This window comes from Echiichthys vipera (genome assembly GCF_963691815.1).
Source record: "Echiichthys vipera genome assembly, chromosome: 3".
Lineage (NCBI taxonomy): Eukaryota > Metazoa > Chordata > Actinopteri > Perciformes > Trachinidae > Echiichthys > Echiichthys vipera.
The window spans coordinates 28,165,068-28,179,455 of record NC_139828.1 but is presented as its reverse complement, the minus strand read 5'-3'; the positions used below and the strand labels follow the sequence as shown (position 1 = coordinate 28,179,455).

Genomic DNA, 14,388 nt, shown 5'->3' with positions numbered 1-14,388 from the left:
CCAACCTTCCTGGATCCTCGGTGAGACCGCGCAGGCATGTACTGTCAGCCACAGGGGCGTGGACACACACTTCACTGTTTGGGATCAATGTTGTTTATGAGACAGCTGAGGGGGGAAGGCCAAAACTGGAGCAATTATCTGCTAATAATAGGCTACTCACACAAACAATTGTCCTTTATGCGTAAAAATATCATCTACTGGTTAGGTGAATACAAGCATATTTTCAGTTGGAAAGTAAGTGGGATAGGCTGGAATAAGTACCGTTATTCAATATCCCTAAAAAATACAGAAGTGAAATCAGTAAAATCACTTATACTGCGATCGTTAATATGCCTTTGATCATTTGAAAGATATCAAGGAAACATACTGTATTATTAATAAAACTGTGTTTTTATTACATTATCTGCTTTATAGTTGTGAAATAACGTTTTGGATTAAGATATAATTTAAAAAATGAATTATGTCTGTCTGAAATGTAAGGAAGTAGAAGTAGTCGGACATGGAAATACTCAAGTAAAGTATATGAAGTACAATTAGATCAAAATGGTACTTAAAGGTTGATGTGGTGAATCTTTATTAAAAGCTGTATTTATTAATAATAATAATAATAATAATAATAACAAAAATAATACACCCACGGGGCGTTTTGAGGGGTACAGAATGAGAGTACGGCTTTTCCATAAAAAAATATATTTAGTCTGAATTAGTATTTTAATTTTATTTTTTTGATGGGTTTGACAATGACTTTCTGTCACAATCTGTTCACATTGTATCAGCCAATAGCGGTCGACATTGCAGGTCGCCAGGGTTGTCTGTTATTTGGTGCAGCCACTTTACCATAAGTTGGCTACAGTAAGCTAATGAAGGAAACAAGGTGGTTCAACTGTGTATTTGTCAGTTTACCCATCTCTATATTCATTCTCACCACACCACTGCCTGACAGATATCTTTGTGCAAACCTCAGTCTCCCTATGTCTCCATCGGCCTTCAGCCTCACTGTCACTGCTGTGGAAGCTGCCGCTCTGCTCACGCCCATCAGGCTACAGGAACAGGGAATCATTTAGAGTTGAGAGCTAGCTAATGGATTCCACAGCACTCAAAGAAAGACTTCCAGCTGAAGACTGGCTAACGTTAAATACTGTTGTTAAATGAATGGATTAGTACAAGTGAGTCATAACCCTGTTTGATTCATCACTGACATGGAGCAGGCTGATCTCTGACACACTCTGCATCAAACTTGGCAACTGACTGCTGGAATTCTTTTTTGTTGTTGCGACTACGATCTTGAGACACTAGTTGAAGGTGTTCTGCTCATTCTCCATATTTCACTTTTAAGTACAGCACTTGAGTAAAAGAGCGGGGTCAGTTGGGACACTTGTATTGACCCAAGATAACCGTCTAACACACTGACTACTTGAACACTAACAGTGAAAATAATGTGAAAGAATTACGCAAATTATCTAGTTTTTAAAACCCAACGCAAATGTGAAAACGAACAATCTTGTGAAATGTACAAGGATTGCATTTTCACAAAATTCTGCCTGGGATGGTTGGGACGGGTTGGGATGGGTTGTTCATTTGCTAATAAAAAGAATTCAAATTGAATTGTCGTCTGAATATGAGCACCTTATATTTACAGTGTCACTTTCTTACTTTGAGAATTTCTTTGAGAAAAAAAAAGGTATTGTTAAATTATTTTATTTTCTAAGATGACTGAGATATGAAATTTGACTGTCAGCAAACATTTTCTTAGTGACTTCACAGTAGGTCTTATTCAATGAGGAAAAGCCTTTGTCTTTGAACTCCTGTGCCAGCTATCAACAACAATTCTGACAGCTAATAGCATCAACTGATGGACCAGAAAATAAGCTGTCCAACAATGTTTTTGTATGTGGTATAACTGAAACCGTATGGTAGAAAAAAAACAAAAAACAAAAAAACTTTCCGTACACCCAAACCTGCAGCAAGTGCTCCAGGCTTTGAAACATAGTGGCCAAGTCCCATTGACTTACACGGTGCAAGATACGTCTGTAAATTCATGGATTCAATTTCTTGAGCATCACAAATCCTGCCAAATGATCAGAATTGGATCCATTCAGTCAGATAACATTTTGAAAGTCTAAAAGAGTTCCACCATTTAACAATGAAGTTCATTCAAGTTAGCTTAGCACAAAGCCGGAAGTAGCTGGCGGTGTGCCTGCTGTGGGCCTAACAGTGCAGAATCATAGTGTTAATCTTATATGTTTTTTTTCAACACAGCAGTTAAACTTTTTTTTGGCATCATGCACCACTGAACAATTCTCATAAAGAATGAACAGGGCGGGCTCCTCGTCGCACGCTTTATCCAGTATCTTTAGACCTGTAGATTTCAAAACTGTGAATACAATGTGAGTAATAGTCAGAAGGTCTCCACTTTGAGGTCGAAAGTGAATTGGGGGTGAGCTTTTTGAATGTTGTTCTAAATTGCTAAGATGGCACGATCCCCCTGTTCCTTGTTTGACCCCGCTCTCCCCTGTCTTACCCCATAGATGCCCCAGAGAAGGCGGATCTTTCTATCCCCTAAAGAATCCTAGAAAAGTGTCTCCTTCACACTCCACTTAGCCCTTGTGTTGTCTCTGCATGAAGGCTGAATCTGTTGTGAGCACTGCCAGCTTTGACAACTGTTTGGGACTATCAGACTATGACCAAATAGTACATTGACTGACATTTGAAGATATCCTTTTGCTGCTGCTGCTACAGAGGGATGGTGCAGGTCCAATTTAAACCACTTAAGTTTCACATTAATAATGGAAAAATTACTGATTGCCATAGCAGAAGAATCTGCATATGGCAAAGAACACCTTTATAAACCATGGCACATTGGAAAGTGTTATTCTTATATAACCATATATATAGGGATGTAGTGCTAACTTTCACACTGTGACGTTGTGGCTTGTTTTAAGCTCATGTCAACACTGTCCCTACGGTGGGAAGTTTACATCCATTATTCAACCATAACTGACCACACAATCAAATGTTATACAGACTTCATAATTAGATCCATCATGTTGAGAATGTACCTTGGCAGTCAGCCAAACCTCTGGCTAAGTAAGAGCCTATTAGGAGATTTAGTCGCACTACATTAAGCAATATAGGTGAATGAACACAGGTATTTTGTGTTTTGAATGATGTAATTTACTTACTTTTCTTACATGTGACTCTATGCATGAGATTACATTGTGAATGAATCAACAAACCATATACGTATATACCATATATCCTCATTTGGAACAGAAAAAGTTGCAGAGCGTCATTTTGGTGGATTCTGGCAGCACTGCACCATACATTTATGGAACTATTAACTATATTGCAAAGGCTGAAATAGAATATAAGGTTGTTGTTTTTTTTAAATACCACCCCCTGTTGCTCTATGCAGGATATGGGGATCAGATACGAGAGAGAGTACTTCATTCAAAGAACTGATATTCAAGACTTAGAAATTAAATGTGGGAAATCCACAAAAAGAGTCAATTAAAAGATAACTTTAAGAAATCAATATGAACTTTCTTTCAGTCATATTGGATTCATATTTGAAATTTAGCCTCAGATCCTCTGAAAAAAAACAAGCACACACCTGAACCATAATCATAAGGAGTGTCGATCATGATAATTACATTGGAAAGTGAAATAGCACCATGATAAAGCTATATGAAAGGGGGGGGTAAATTACTATTTTCTACTTTTTACATTGTTCCCAAGTTACTAAAAATAAGATTGCATTGTTTTTTGTAACATGCTGAACAGGGTGATCATTAATGTGGTAGTTTATGTCGTTGGTTTATCCATCACAAAAGAAACAGCTGGGAACCATAAAAGACAAGTGAGGAAGACATACTTGGATTTGACAGCCGTGTAACACAAAGCAGGTGCTCCTGATGCACAAACACTTTCCACATGTTAGGGGTTGGACTCCCAGAAGAGCTGGAAACCCTCACCAAAGCACTGCAGGCATGCAGGTGTCGTACAGGCGAAACACTTTGAAACAAATCGTTTCTCTCAGGTTTGGCTGGCTCAGACATTTTAACTGGATCAGTAGGCCTATAGTAACTCGTAAGTAGTAATCAGAAAGACATCTTATCTAATAATTGATGATTTTAAAACCACGGCGCTTCCTCGCAGGTGCGTGAAGCTTACATCACTTCACAGATGGTACTTAGCATGGTGCATGGGCATGAACCTATGCCATTTGCTGGGGACAATGATGCCTTCACGGTTACCACGTAGACATTTTACGATAAAGACCCTTATGTGAGCTGGCTGTTTCACGTAAAGAGGACACACATCTCAGCACTGATGTTGGCAGTTAAGGGACCCTTGTTGACTGTATCTAAAAAACTCGACAACCGTTCTAATTCACTGACATAAATAAACAGAAGAATAAAAATGAATGTCATAAAAAAACGAATTATTTAAACGTATTTGTATCATCGTGTGGAAATGTTAAGCAAATGTTGAAGAGGAAATACGCACAATAAGACAAGCTAATGCCAAAGACTAATCTAAGAAGCACTTATTGCTGCTCTTTTTAAAAAATCTTAGTCATGTTTGCATTGTTAGTCCATGTCCATTGTCCGTGGCCTACATTTAAACATTGCCAATTTCCGACAACAGCAAAGGCAGCACCACTTTCTCCAGCCCATACACGTCCACTCCTCCTGACCGCTGCACTTCACTGGACTCTCTGTTCTCTGTTCAGTGTGACGACAAGTAAGTTGTGGTTGCGGAGCCGCGGTGGTGGTTTAACTTCTGTCGGTACATGGTACGTGTGTCATTGCAAGATAACGCTAACCCAACAGCCCGCTCGTTTGTCAGCCATAACTAAAGCTCAATGTTGCCACCGTTGGTCAAGGCTAGCTAGAAAGTGCTATCTTTAGCTAAAGTCAAGCTGACAAACGGCGTGACACGCTATTCCATGGGTGTCAAACGGATCCGGTAAAGGGCCGTGTGGCTGCAGGTTTTCATTCCAACCAATCAAAAACACACCTGGTCCAACAAATCAACTGTGTGAAGACAGTTCAGGTGATTGAATGAGTCGAGTCAGGTGTGTTCTTGCTTGGTATATGTCGAGGATCAGTTTGACACCCGGCTGTACCGTTAGCTAGCGGCGGCAAGTGGTTTACTGACTTCAAGCATGTTTCCTCTGGTTCAGTGGAGCAACTCAATCCTGGTAAGAGCAAATACGTTTAACGCGACTAAAGACTTCACCCACAGTGTTTTCTTCGGGTTTTCAGTGTGTCGTTGATGTATTGTTGTTGACAGGGGCTCCCTAATATCTGTCTAAAGCTGTGTCAAGAGGACAGCACACTGGCTCCATCTGCTGTTGTAGTTTTGCATGGTTCAGTACAGTTTACGTTGTCGGGGAAAGTCATTCACTACTTCAGCCCTAGGTGACCGCCCTGGTACCTCTTTTGTCAGACCAACAATACAAAACTCTCATTACTTATGCATTATCCTTTTACCTGATGTTTGTTTGAGTAATGTTGTAATATCATTCCCTATTGTACGCTTGTTTTTTTTTTATATATGTACATAGGTTACTTGGTTCTTAGCTTAGTATTGTTTTCATTTAAGATTTTTTTTGTGGGGGGCAACAGTACAAAACCCTAACATACTGAATTATTTAAAAAAGAAAACAAACAGCTGCCAAACAGTTATTTTTATATAAATTATAAGTGTCACTGTTTGTGCAAATGATCAATTTCTTTCTTACATTTTACTAGGCCCTCTTCTTTTTTTTATAGTCAGTGTTACATAACCATTTTCCCTCACTAAGATGAATGCCATGTTTATTTGTTCAAACTGACCCGATGCATCGACCATCAATTATGTAGCCTGATTCCTAACACTTCGGGATCAAGGCAAACCTGATCTTCAATCGATTGTTATTCAAACGTATAAAAGTATGTTTAATTTCCGTTGTATATTTCATCTCTCTTGTGCAGCATGAACATAGCACGGCAGGTCCTGAATTGCTCCAGGTTTGCATGTCATTCAGCAAGCATAAACTGCAGGAGAAGGTATTGTACTTCAAAGGTAGGTCCACTTTATAACTCTTTAATGTTACGACTCTGCAAAGTATGTGCTTGATGATAAACCAATTGCAGGGACTTAGCATAAATTAGACACTGCTTAAAAGGTCTAGGTGCTTTGGTGGAGATATGGAATGCATAAATAGTTCAACGGCTCTGACTCTGAAAAGCTCATTATGTTAACACCAGTGAGGGCATAGTGCTGTTTGAAATTGCCAGGGTTATGCATTCAAATTATGCACAGGCATGACCGCAACAGTTACATATCCACTGACCAAAGTCCTGGTGTGTTCATGTACAGTACCAAAGTGAGTGGTTGATGATTATTTTATGGCTCTACACTGCTTGTTGGACAAGTGAGTAGTTGGTATTTCAAAATGTAAGTGGAAACTTGACCATATGTTAATTTAGGTTTAACACATCTCGGTTTTGTGTTGCAGCATATAGTGACATCACGGCACACCCACTCCAAAAGAATCGAGGGACTGGACAAGAATGTCTGGTAAATGAAAGAATAATGTTCTCTTTGTATTGCACAGCAGGAGATGAGTTCTGTCCACAGACCCCTGATTAAGTCCCCACTGTACACCAAATGTTGTTACATAAAAGCCAGCCTGTTTTCTGATGTTGGACAAGAGCAAAGTAAGTCTGTCAAGTAGAGTGGGAAGTGTAGTAGTCCTACATTCTTAATTATATTTCATTTTAATTGTATCCATGTTATTTAGACAAGGAAGGCAAGACAAAGAAGTGAGTCCTTATTTTACAAAATGATTGATGTTTGTATTACCATTGTATAGTTAACGCTATATCTCTTCCATTATATCATATTCATGTATTTAAGAATATGCAATACACACATTTTGTGGCTGTGCTTGTAACAATAGTTGTCAGTTAAGAACTACGTTTACATGCACTACATGTTCCAGATTTTGCCCTTATTCTGACAAAGAAAATATTCCTACTAATCTGTTTACATGGCTTATGAAAAGTAATAACCCACTAATACTTCCATTCACATGCACAAAATATGATTTCTTCAAAGTTTACCACCGGTGCTTGACTTGTTTGACCATGCAACGCAGCCTCACTCTTTCTGTCCTTCAACCACCTTCTTGAAGCGGTCAGCTTTGTGATATTTGCGCCTACCTACAATCCTGTTAGTATCCAGGTCTTCTTTTTTGTATGTTTAAAAGTAGCAGTGTTTCTCAGTCTGTCCAGAAGTGTGGGCTTTTTTGGGGGCATGCATCTCTACCCAGCCTTGCAAACTGTTGGCTGGTTGGTTTGGGTACAACAACCATAGCTGTTGCAGTTTGCAGTAAACTAGAATTTTTTTTACTAGAAATGTGCCCCTTTTTCAGAAAATAATTTGATCTCTAGTCTGTCCAGTAATCACTTATTTCATTGTCAATTCAGGGTTGCGTTTACCTCAGTGGCAGCGGACCCATCCATTGTTAACCTGGGCCAAGGCTTTCCAGACATCCCTCCACCTTCTTACGTGAAAGAAGCACTAGCAGAGGCTGCATCAGTGGACAGGATGAACCAGTACACGAGAGGCTTTGTAAGACTGATAAACGAACTGAAACCACTCACTCATGGTTCGCTACTACAACAACCTCAATGTTTTGGAGCCTTATTTAACTTTTCTCAGAAATATATTTGAAAAGGAAAAGTGTTGCTGAGGGACTTACACAACTACATTATAATACAGTATTTGGTCTTGCCAGAAATCCACTACTTAATGAATGTTGTTTTTATAACGTATGTCTTTTGTTGATTGGTCAGGGTCATCCATCTTTGGTGAAGGCCCTTTCTCAGGTCTATGGCAAAGTCTCTGGGCGCCAGATTGACCCCTTCAAAGAAATCCTGGTCACAGTAGGAGGTTATGGCTCCTTGTTCAGCACAATGCAAGGACTGGTAGAAGAGGGAGATGAGGTAAGGACGTTTCTCTCTCTTACTGGGTCTTATGAGGTGTTGATTTTCAGAATAATGGATTGGATTTATATAACGCCTTTCTCAGTACTCAAGGCGCTTTACAGAATCCAGGTTCCATTCATTCACACAGACATACACGGTGGTGGTAAACTACGATAGTAGTGTCAGCTGCCCTGGGGCAGACTGACGAAAGTGTGGCTGCTAATCCGTGCCTACAGCCCCTCCGACCATCTCCTCAAACATACAGCAGTCATACACATTCATACAAGGCGAGGTGGGTGAAGTGTCTCGCCCAAGGACACAACGACCATGACACAAGTAGGGCAGAGCGGAGATCGAACCGGCGACCCTTCAGACATTGGCCGCCCCAATACTCAGGAACAAACATGCTCCCAGTATTTAAAGTATATTGATTGTTAAATGTTTCTTTCTCCAGGTCATCATAATAGAACCTTTCTTCGACTGCTATGTACCGATGGTGCGGATGGCAGGGGCCAAGCCTGTGTTGATACCGTTGCGCCTTGTAAGCTAAACCTAGAGCTATTGATGTTTGTCATATGTACATAATTTACTTTACCTACTGCATGTCTTGAGTATGTCAGTAGATTTTAGGACACAAAATGTCTTCTGCAACATTTTAGAAGTCCGGAAAGAAGACAATCACAAGTGCCGACTGGTTTCTTGACCCAGATGAGCTTTCCAGTAAATTCAACTCTAAGACAAAGGCCATCATCATCAACACCCCCAACAATCCTATCGGGAAGGTAAGTACACATCACAGTCATCACTCGTTACATCTGAGAGATGTAAACACTTGCTGACCTGACATGACAGGAAAAACAAGTGCTTTCAGTCGTTCCTGTCCTCTTCCTGCAGGTTTTCACCAGAGATGAGCTGCAGATGATTGCTGACCTCTGCATTAAACATGACACTCTGTGCTTCAGTGATGAGGTTTACGAGTGGCTCACCTACAGGGGACACCAACATATCAAAATTGGTAGGTTTTAAAGGTCCCATTTTATTATAATGCAGGTGGAGGTGCTGTATAAATACTGTGAAAGTATCAGAACGCTCCATCCACAGAGAAATGCTCACAGCCAGTATCCAGAAACTGCTTTTAAATGAGTCATCAACAGGTATGTCCAAATAATCTGCAATCCCTTTCTCCATGTGAGAACGTGCAGTCAGAGCCTTCCTCTTTCTCAGATATACGCATGTTATTGCGCTGATTCCTGCATTCCACGTTGTCTACTTTGTTTTTTTTTACATCCAATTGCAGCATGTTAATCACATCTTGAGCTGTAGATATGTGCTGCTCTGCCTCGGCCCTGCGACCGCTGCATTCTTTAATGTCAGACTGAGCGTTCTTAACTGCTGCTGTACACCCTCCCATTTCTATTTGAAAATCTTGTTTGAACAACTGTACAGCCTTCATGATGTCCATAGTGGAGGGATGTTCCTCTGTGCAACTGCTTACATCTTCAAAGTCAGATCCCGACATGTTTTATTCATTAACGATTATCCTAAGTTTGTTCTTGGTTATTTTTCTCGACATATTCACTTCTAGTACACAACTACTTTTAACTTGTGAGACTTTTAATGTTCGTTTGGGAAAATGTAGACGACGCCATGACTGGAAGTTTTCTTTCTCTATAGCCACGCTGCCTGGAATGTGGGATAGAACGATCACTATCGGCAGTGCAGGGAAAACGTTTAGTGTAACTGGATGGAAGGTAGGAAACATGTAGATTTAGAACACAATTTCTAATATTCAACAATCCGTTCTTGCACATCATGTAGTTGAAATTCTCGTCTCCTAGCTTGGTTGGTCTATAGGACCTGAGCACTTGATAAAGCATCTTCAGACCGTCATGCAGAACACTCTGTACACCTGCCCGACACCTTTACAGGCGAGTGTGCACAGCTCTTGCATGAATCCATAAAAGAAAACAAAAGGATATAATAGCACTTTTAGTCTGCAATGTCTCACTTTCGGTTTCTCTTCTCAGGAGGCTGTGGCACAAGGTCTGCTGCGGAACTTTGATCTGATGGATCAGCCCGAGTGCTACTTCTCCTCACTGGCAGAAGAACTGGAGGGTAAGAGGGACCGCTTGGCTGCCATCCTGCAAGAGGCTGGTATGACTCCTGTCATCCCAGAGGGAGGCTACTTCATGCTTGTGGACGTCACATCTCTCAGTGAGTTAGTGAATATTTAAACTTGACATCACAAGCACATTTACTCTGCTGGTGCTGGCAAGTAGTATGGACAAATGCAGCTTGGTCGCTCATTTAACTGTATTTTAATCTATTTTTTTTATGTTAATGTTATGATTCACAATTTAAAACTGTATAAAACCTGGCATTTTGACGACCTGGTGGTCTGTTGGAGCCCAACTCTCCACGGCTGAGTATTCCTCTCTGCTCTGTGTTTATTGTAGATCTGGACCTGTCACATATGGAGGATGACGAAGCCTACGACTACAAGTTTGTGAAGTGGATGATCAAAGAAAAGGCAAATTATGACTTCCTTTAATTTAGCCCCCTACAACATGCAGAACTAAAAGTCCGATATTATTGGAGTTGCACTCACATTGCGGCCCTTGTTTTTACTTCCGTTCTAATAGAAACTGGCAGCCATTCCAGTAACTGCTTTTGTTGGAGATGAGTCCAAGAAGCAGTTTGAGAAATACATTCGCCTTTGCTTCATTAAGGTAAACGCAAAACCGGAAACACCGCAAAATCCAATATGATCTAGTCAAGATTAATGTTGCACTTTTTTTTTTTCACCGGCGTTAATAACCTTCAGCTGTCTTTGTTTCTTAACAGCAAGATAGCACTCTCGATGCAGCGGGGTCAATCTTGAAAAACTGGAGGAAGAATTAATTGGGGGCCGTGTCTGTGGACCTCACCATGATTTCAGGGAGGACGAACAACTCTCTGACCATACTGCGGAAACGGGATCTGACCAAACAGTCGCACATTAGAAATTGTTGAAAGTACCAAAATGCTTTTCCGACCTGTATCCTGTTTTAAGGGATAAAATCATGAAGTCACAGGAGTAAAATGAACTGGTCTCATAAATACCCTTATGAGTGAGGTGAGATAACTACGGCAGGTTTGCATTGTTGTGTGTTATCCCACGGTGGATATATCCAACCCCTTATACAATTCCTTTTGTCATACCATATACATTAATTCAGTATTTGGGGACTTAATATTTGCATTTATCGGTTTAATATTAGGCAGACTTGGGGGAGTAAGAGCCTGCTTTGACCTCTGCTGTAACTGCGCCCTGTCTTTAGTTGACAGTCAAACTGAAACCACAGGTCCTGGGTCGGACTGTGTTGTGAAAACTGGTTTTGATAACAAAATATAAAGTTGGACGGTATCAGCTGCTTGGACTTTTTCATGGTTTGTGTTCATGTTTGACTTCTCTTTGGAAAACCTCCATTGTAAAAGAAATCAGACGATGCAGAGCTTCGTTGTTTCAAGGAAGAGGTTTTTATTAAAGTCACTACGGTGAATAAATGTATTGACTCCATTTTTCTCCCACTCAATCAAAGCTTATCAAGTATGGCGACAGCTTCACTCAGCCGAGCCAAACAGATCAATTGTTTACAATACTGAAACAAGGTAATTAATCGTTTAAATAAAATCACATTTGCATATCGCCTTCATGTGTTGTATAGGAAACGGACTGGTGAAGAGAGAAACTATAAAATATGCTGATAAACACACTTTTCGTAATGGCTAACAACATACACAAAGCCACATTTAGACAAACTCAACCCGTTTGATATGCTTTCTGTAATGAGTTTCGCTCATATTGTAAATCTCTAATGTGAAATGTGAGTTTAAAATCTAACACGATTGTACTAATGAATTGAGCTTTAATGTTTTAACCACCTGTACAAGGCTGATTTATTGTTTTTTTTATTTATTTATGCACATTAATTGGTTTTCTTACGTTATTGTTCAATTTTAGCCATCTTTATTTACTTTTTACTAAGCCTACTAATACATAGTCTACGGCTTAAACTAGCCCAGGGTGGGCAATTCCGGCCCTGGAGATCCACTGTTCTGCATGTTTTAGGTTTCTCCCTGCTCCAACACACCTGATTCTAATGATGTGCTCGTTATCAAGCAGCTGATGCTTGTCACAGTTTGATTATTGTTAGACTCAGGTGTGTTAGGGCAGGGAGAAACCTAAAACATGCAGGGCAGTGGCTCTCCAGGGCCGGAATTGCCCACCCCTGAACCAGCCTGCATGTTGAGCCATGGATTCTGTGGTTCAGCCCCTCTCGTTTGTCAGAATGCTATTCGGGTCAATAGTATCCAGCTGCAGACCCGCTGGTAGTGATGGGCAAATGAAGCCCTGTGAATCACTGAGGCTTTCCAGCCCATTGCTCCACCAAAAGGTTCACTCATCGAGGCCTCAATGAAACAGTGAATACTGCCATCTGCTGGACAAATTAAATTACAGTCAATGCCATTGTACCACGACTTGAGCTGACATGTATGATTTACTTATGTGTGCAGGAACAATAAACAATGGATATTTCTATAGTATGATCATGTGTAAGTATGTGGACAACAACACAGACATGGAGCTCTGTTCTTAATTAAAATACCAATGACAACATTTCAAGAGTTTGTATTTTTATTCAAAAACACTAGTTTTTCCAATGTTTTTGGATAAACAAAAACAACACTTCTCCAGCCTTCGAAAAAACCCTCTCACATGGCACTGAAGACGCTGGCGAACATAACCAGGTTACTACCAGTTTGTAAAGGTGTGGATACATGGCTTTATGTCCATGCCAATATACGAGTGGATCCTCATCCCTTGAAATATTCATCTCTGCCAAGTAACGATCCACTTCAATCACGGCATCTGCCACCACACTTGAGCTGCTCCCGCTGCTGTTTATGGCGTCATCCAACAGTCGCCAAAGTTCACCTAATAACAAAAAAGGGGGGTGGGGTGTCATGCACAATACCACTGTCATAATCAAGGATACAGATGGGGTTACTTACTATTGCCACCAGATTGAGCCACGCGAGTGTTTTGCAGCTGGTCTGGGGGGGCAGATGAGGCTTCATGCCTTATTACATTTGCACACTCATTTTTCAGCCGGTTCACTGCTTCTTGTCTCCTGGTTGCATATTTGAATCCTAATTTTTTAAATCTTGGATCCAATAAAGTTGGCATTGTCAGGCCACCTGCTGACTCCAAAGAACTCATGTGGTCCCTCAGACGTCGAACAAGGTTGTCCCCCAGCTGCCTCGCAATGGTGGATGCATTCTTTGTGTGCATCTTGTTTGTTATTGCATGATGCAACATCTTCATGAGAGGTATCACTTTTGAGGAGGATACCCTCTTCTCAGCAGAAACCTCAACTGTTGCTTGGTGGAATGGGGCGAGTACACTCAGAGTGTTGTTCACAGAGTCATACTCAGCTGCTGTAAGGGGGGTAATGTCTGTTTTCAGTGAGGCCAGGGCTGCCCCCACTGGCTCTCTTAGCTCATACAGCCGCTGCAACATAAGGAATGTGCTGTTCCAACGCGTGTCTACCTCTATTATCATTTTGTAGGGCTGCCTTCCCATCTGCTCCTGCACTTGGACCAGTCGCTCTTTCGCAGTAGTGCTTGTGCGGAAGAGGGTCACCAACCTCCTACATTTCTGCCTTAATTCATTTAGTCCTTCCACATCATCGAAGGACTTGCGAACAATAAGGTTTATTGTGTGAGCAATGCATATTGCATGCCTCACATTTAGCTGTCTCACACAAGCGTTCATGTTTGATGCGCCATCAGTGACAAGACACTTCACCTTATCTCTGATGCCCCACTCCTCCATGAGCTGTACATGCCCCGCTGCAAGGTTTTCTGCTGTATGGGCCTTTGGAAAATGTTGCACCCCAAGCAGAGTAGTGCAGAGACGGTCTTCATCGTCAATGAAATGGCACGTCACTGCCAGGTAGGCGTCCATATTGATAGACGTCCACATGTCAGACGTGAGACTGACAGCCACAGCCTTCTGGACCTGCCCTCTGGCCTTCTCCTTGGCCTCCTGATATTTTATATCCACCATTGCTTTCAGAGCCTGAGGGTGAAAAGAAGAGCTGTTATGATGACCAACATAAAAATGACCACATTGGCTCTGTTCACACACCTTTCTACTGGGGAGAATATAGTTGGGATCCATTAGGTGCATGAGCTCCCTGAAGCCCACATCCTCCACAACGGAGAACGGCTGGGAGTCCTTGATGATCGTGTTGACCACAGCCTCATCCACCATTGCTTTTCTGGAACCTGTAACAGTTATCAATTAACAGTGATGCTGGTGTGTTGTAGGAGCTGAACACGAGATTTTGACAACATGCAA

General features: G+C 41.1%; 1 protein-coding gene across 2 annotated transcripts; it reads left to right on the top strand.

Annotated features, from left to right (window-relative positions):
- Positions 1 to 4,653: 4,653 nt before the first annotated feature.
- On the top strand, positions 4,654 to 11,555 carry LOC310966142 (kynurenine--oxoglutarate transaminase 3-like). 2 transcript variants are annotated; one of them, XM_083939967.1, is made up of 14 exons: positions 4,654 to 4,746; positions 5,982 to 6,072; positions 6,509 to 6,570; positions 7,482 to 7,626; positions 7,851 to 8,000; positions 8,437 to 8,523; positions 8,642 to 8,764; positions 8,877 to 8,997; positions 9,657 to 9,733; positions 9,821 to 9,910; positions 10,010 to 10,196; positions 10,439 to 10,512; positions 10,625 to 10,711; positions 10,827 to 11,555. In XM_083939967.1, the coding sequence occupies exons 2-14, from the start codon at positions 5,983 to 5,985 to the stop codon at positions 10,881 to 10,883; spliced, it is 1,350 nt and encodes a 449-aa protein (XP_083796093.1). In that variant the 5' UTR covers positions 4,654 to 4,746; position 5,982; the 3' UTR covers positions 10,884 to 11,555. The 2 variants fall into 2 exon arrangements, with proteins under 2 accessions (XP_083796093.1, XP_083796094.1); XM_083939968.1 differs by lacking the exon at positions 4,654 to 4,746 and adding an exon at positions 4,783 to 4,798.
- The last annotated feature ends 2,833 nt before the right edge of the window (positions 11,556 to 14,388 follow it).

Bases quoted from the DNA above. Each gene is read 5' to 3' on its own strand.
- LOC310966142 (XM_083939967.1), top strand. From the start codon at position 5,983: ATGAACATAGCACGGCAGGTCCTGAATTGCTCCAGGTTTGCATGTCAT. The intron at 6,073-6,508 runs GTAGGTCCACTT...TTTGTGTTGCAG, and splicing joins GAAGGTATTGTACTTCAAAG to CATATAGTGACATCACGGCA. The intron at 7,627-7,850 runs GTAAGACTGATA...TTGATTGGTCAG, and splicing joins ACCAGTACACGAGAGGCTTT to GGTCATCCATCTTTGGTGAA.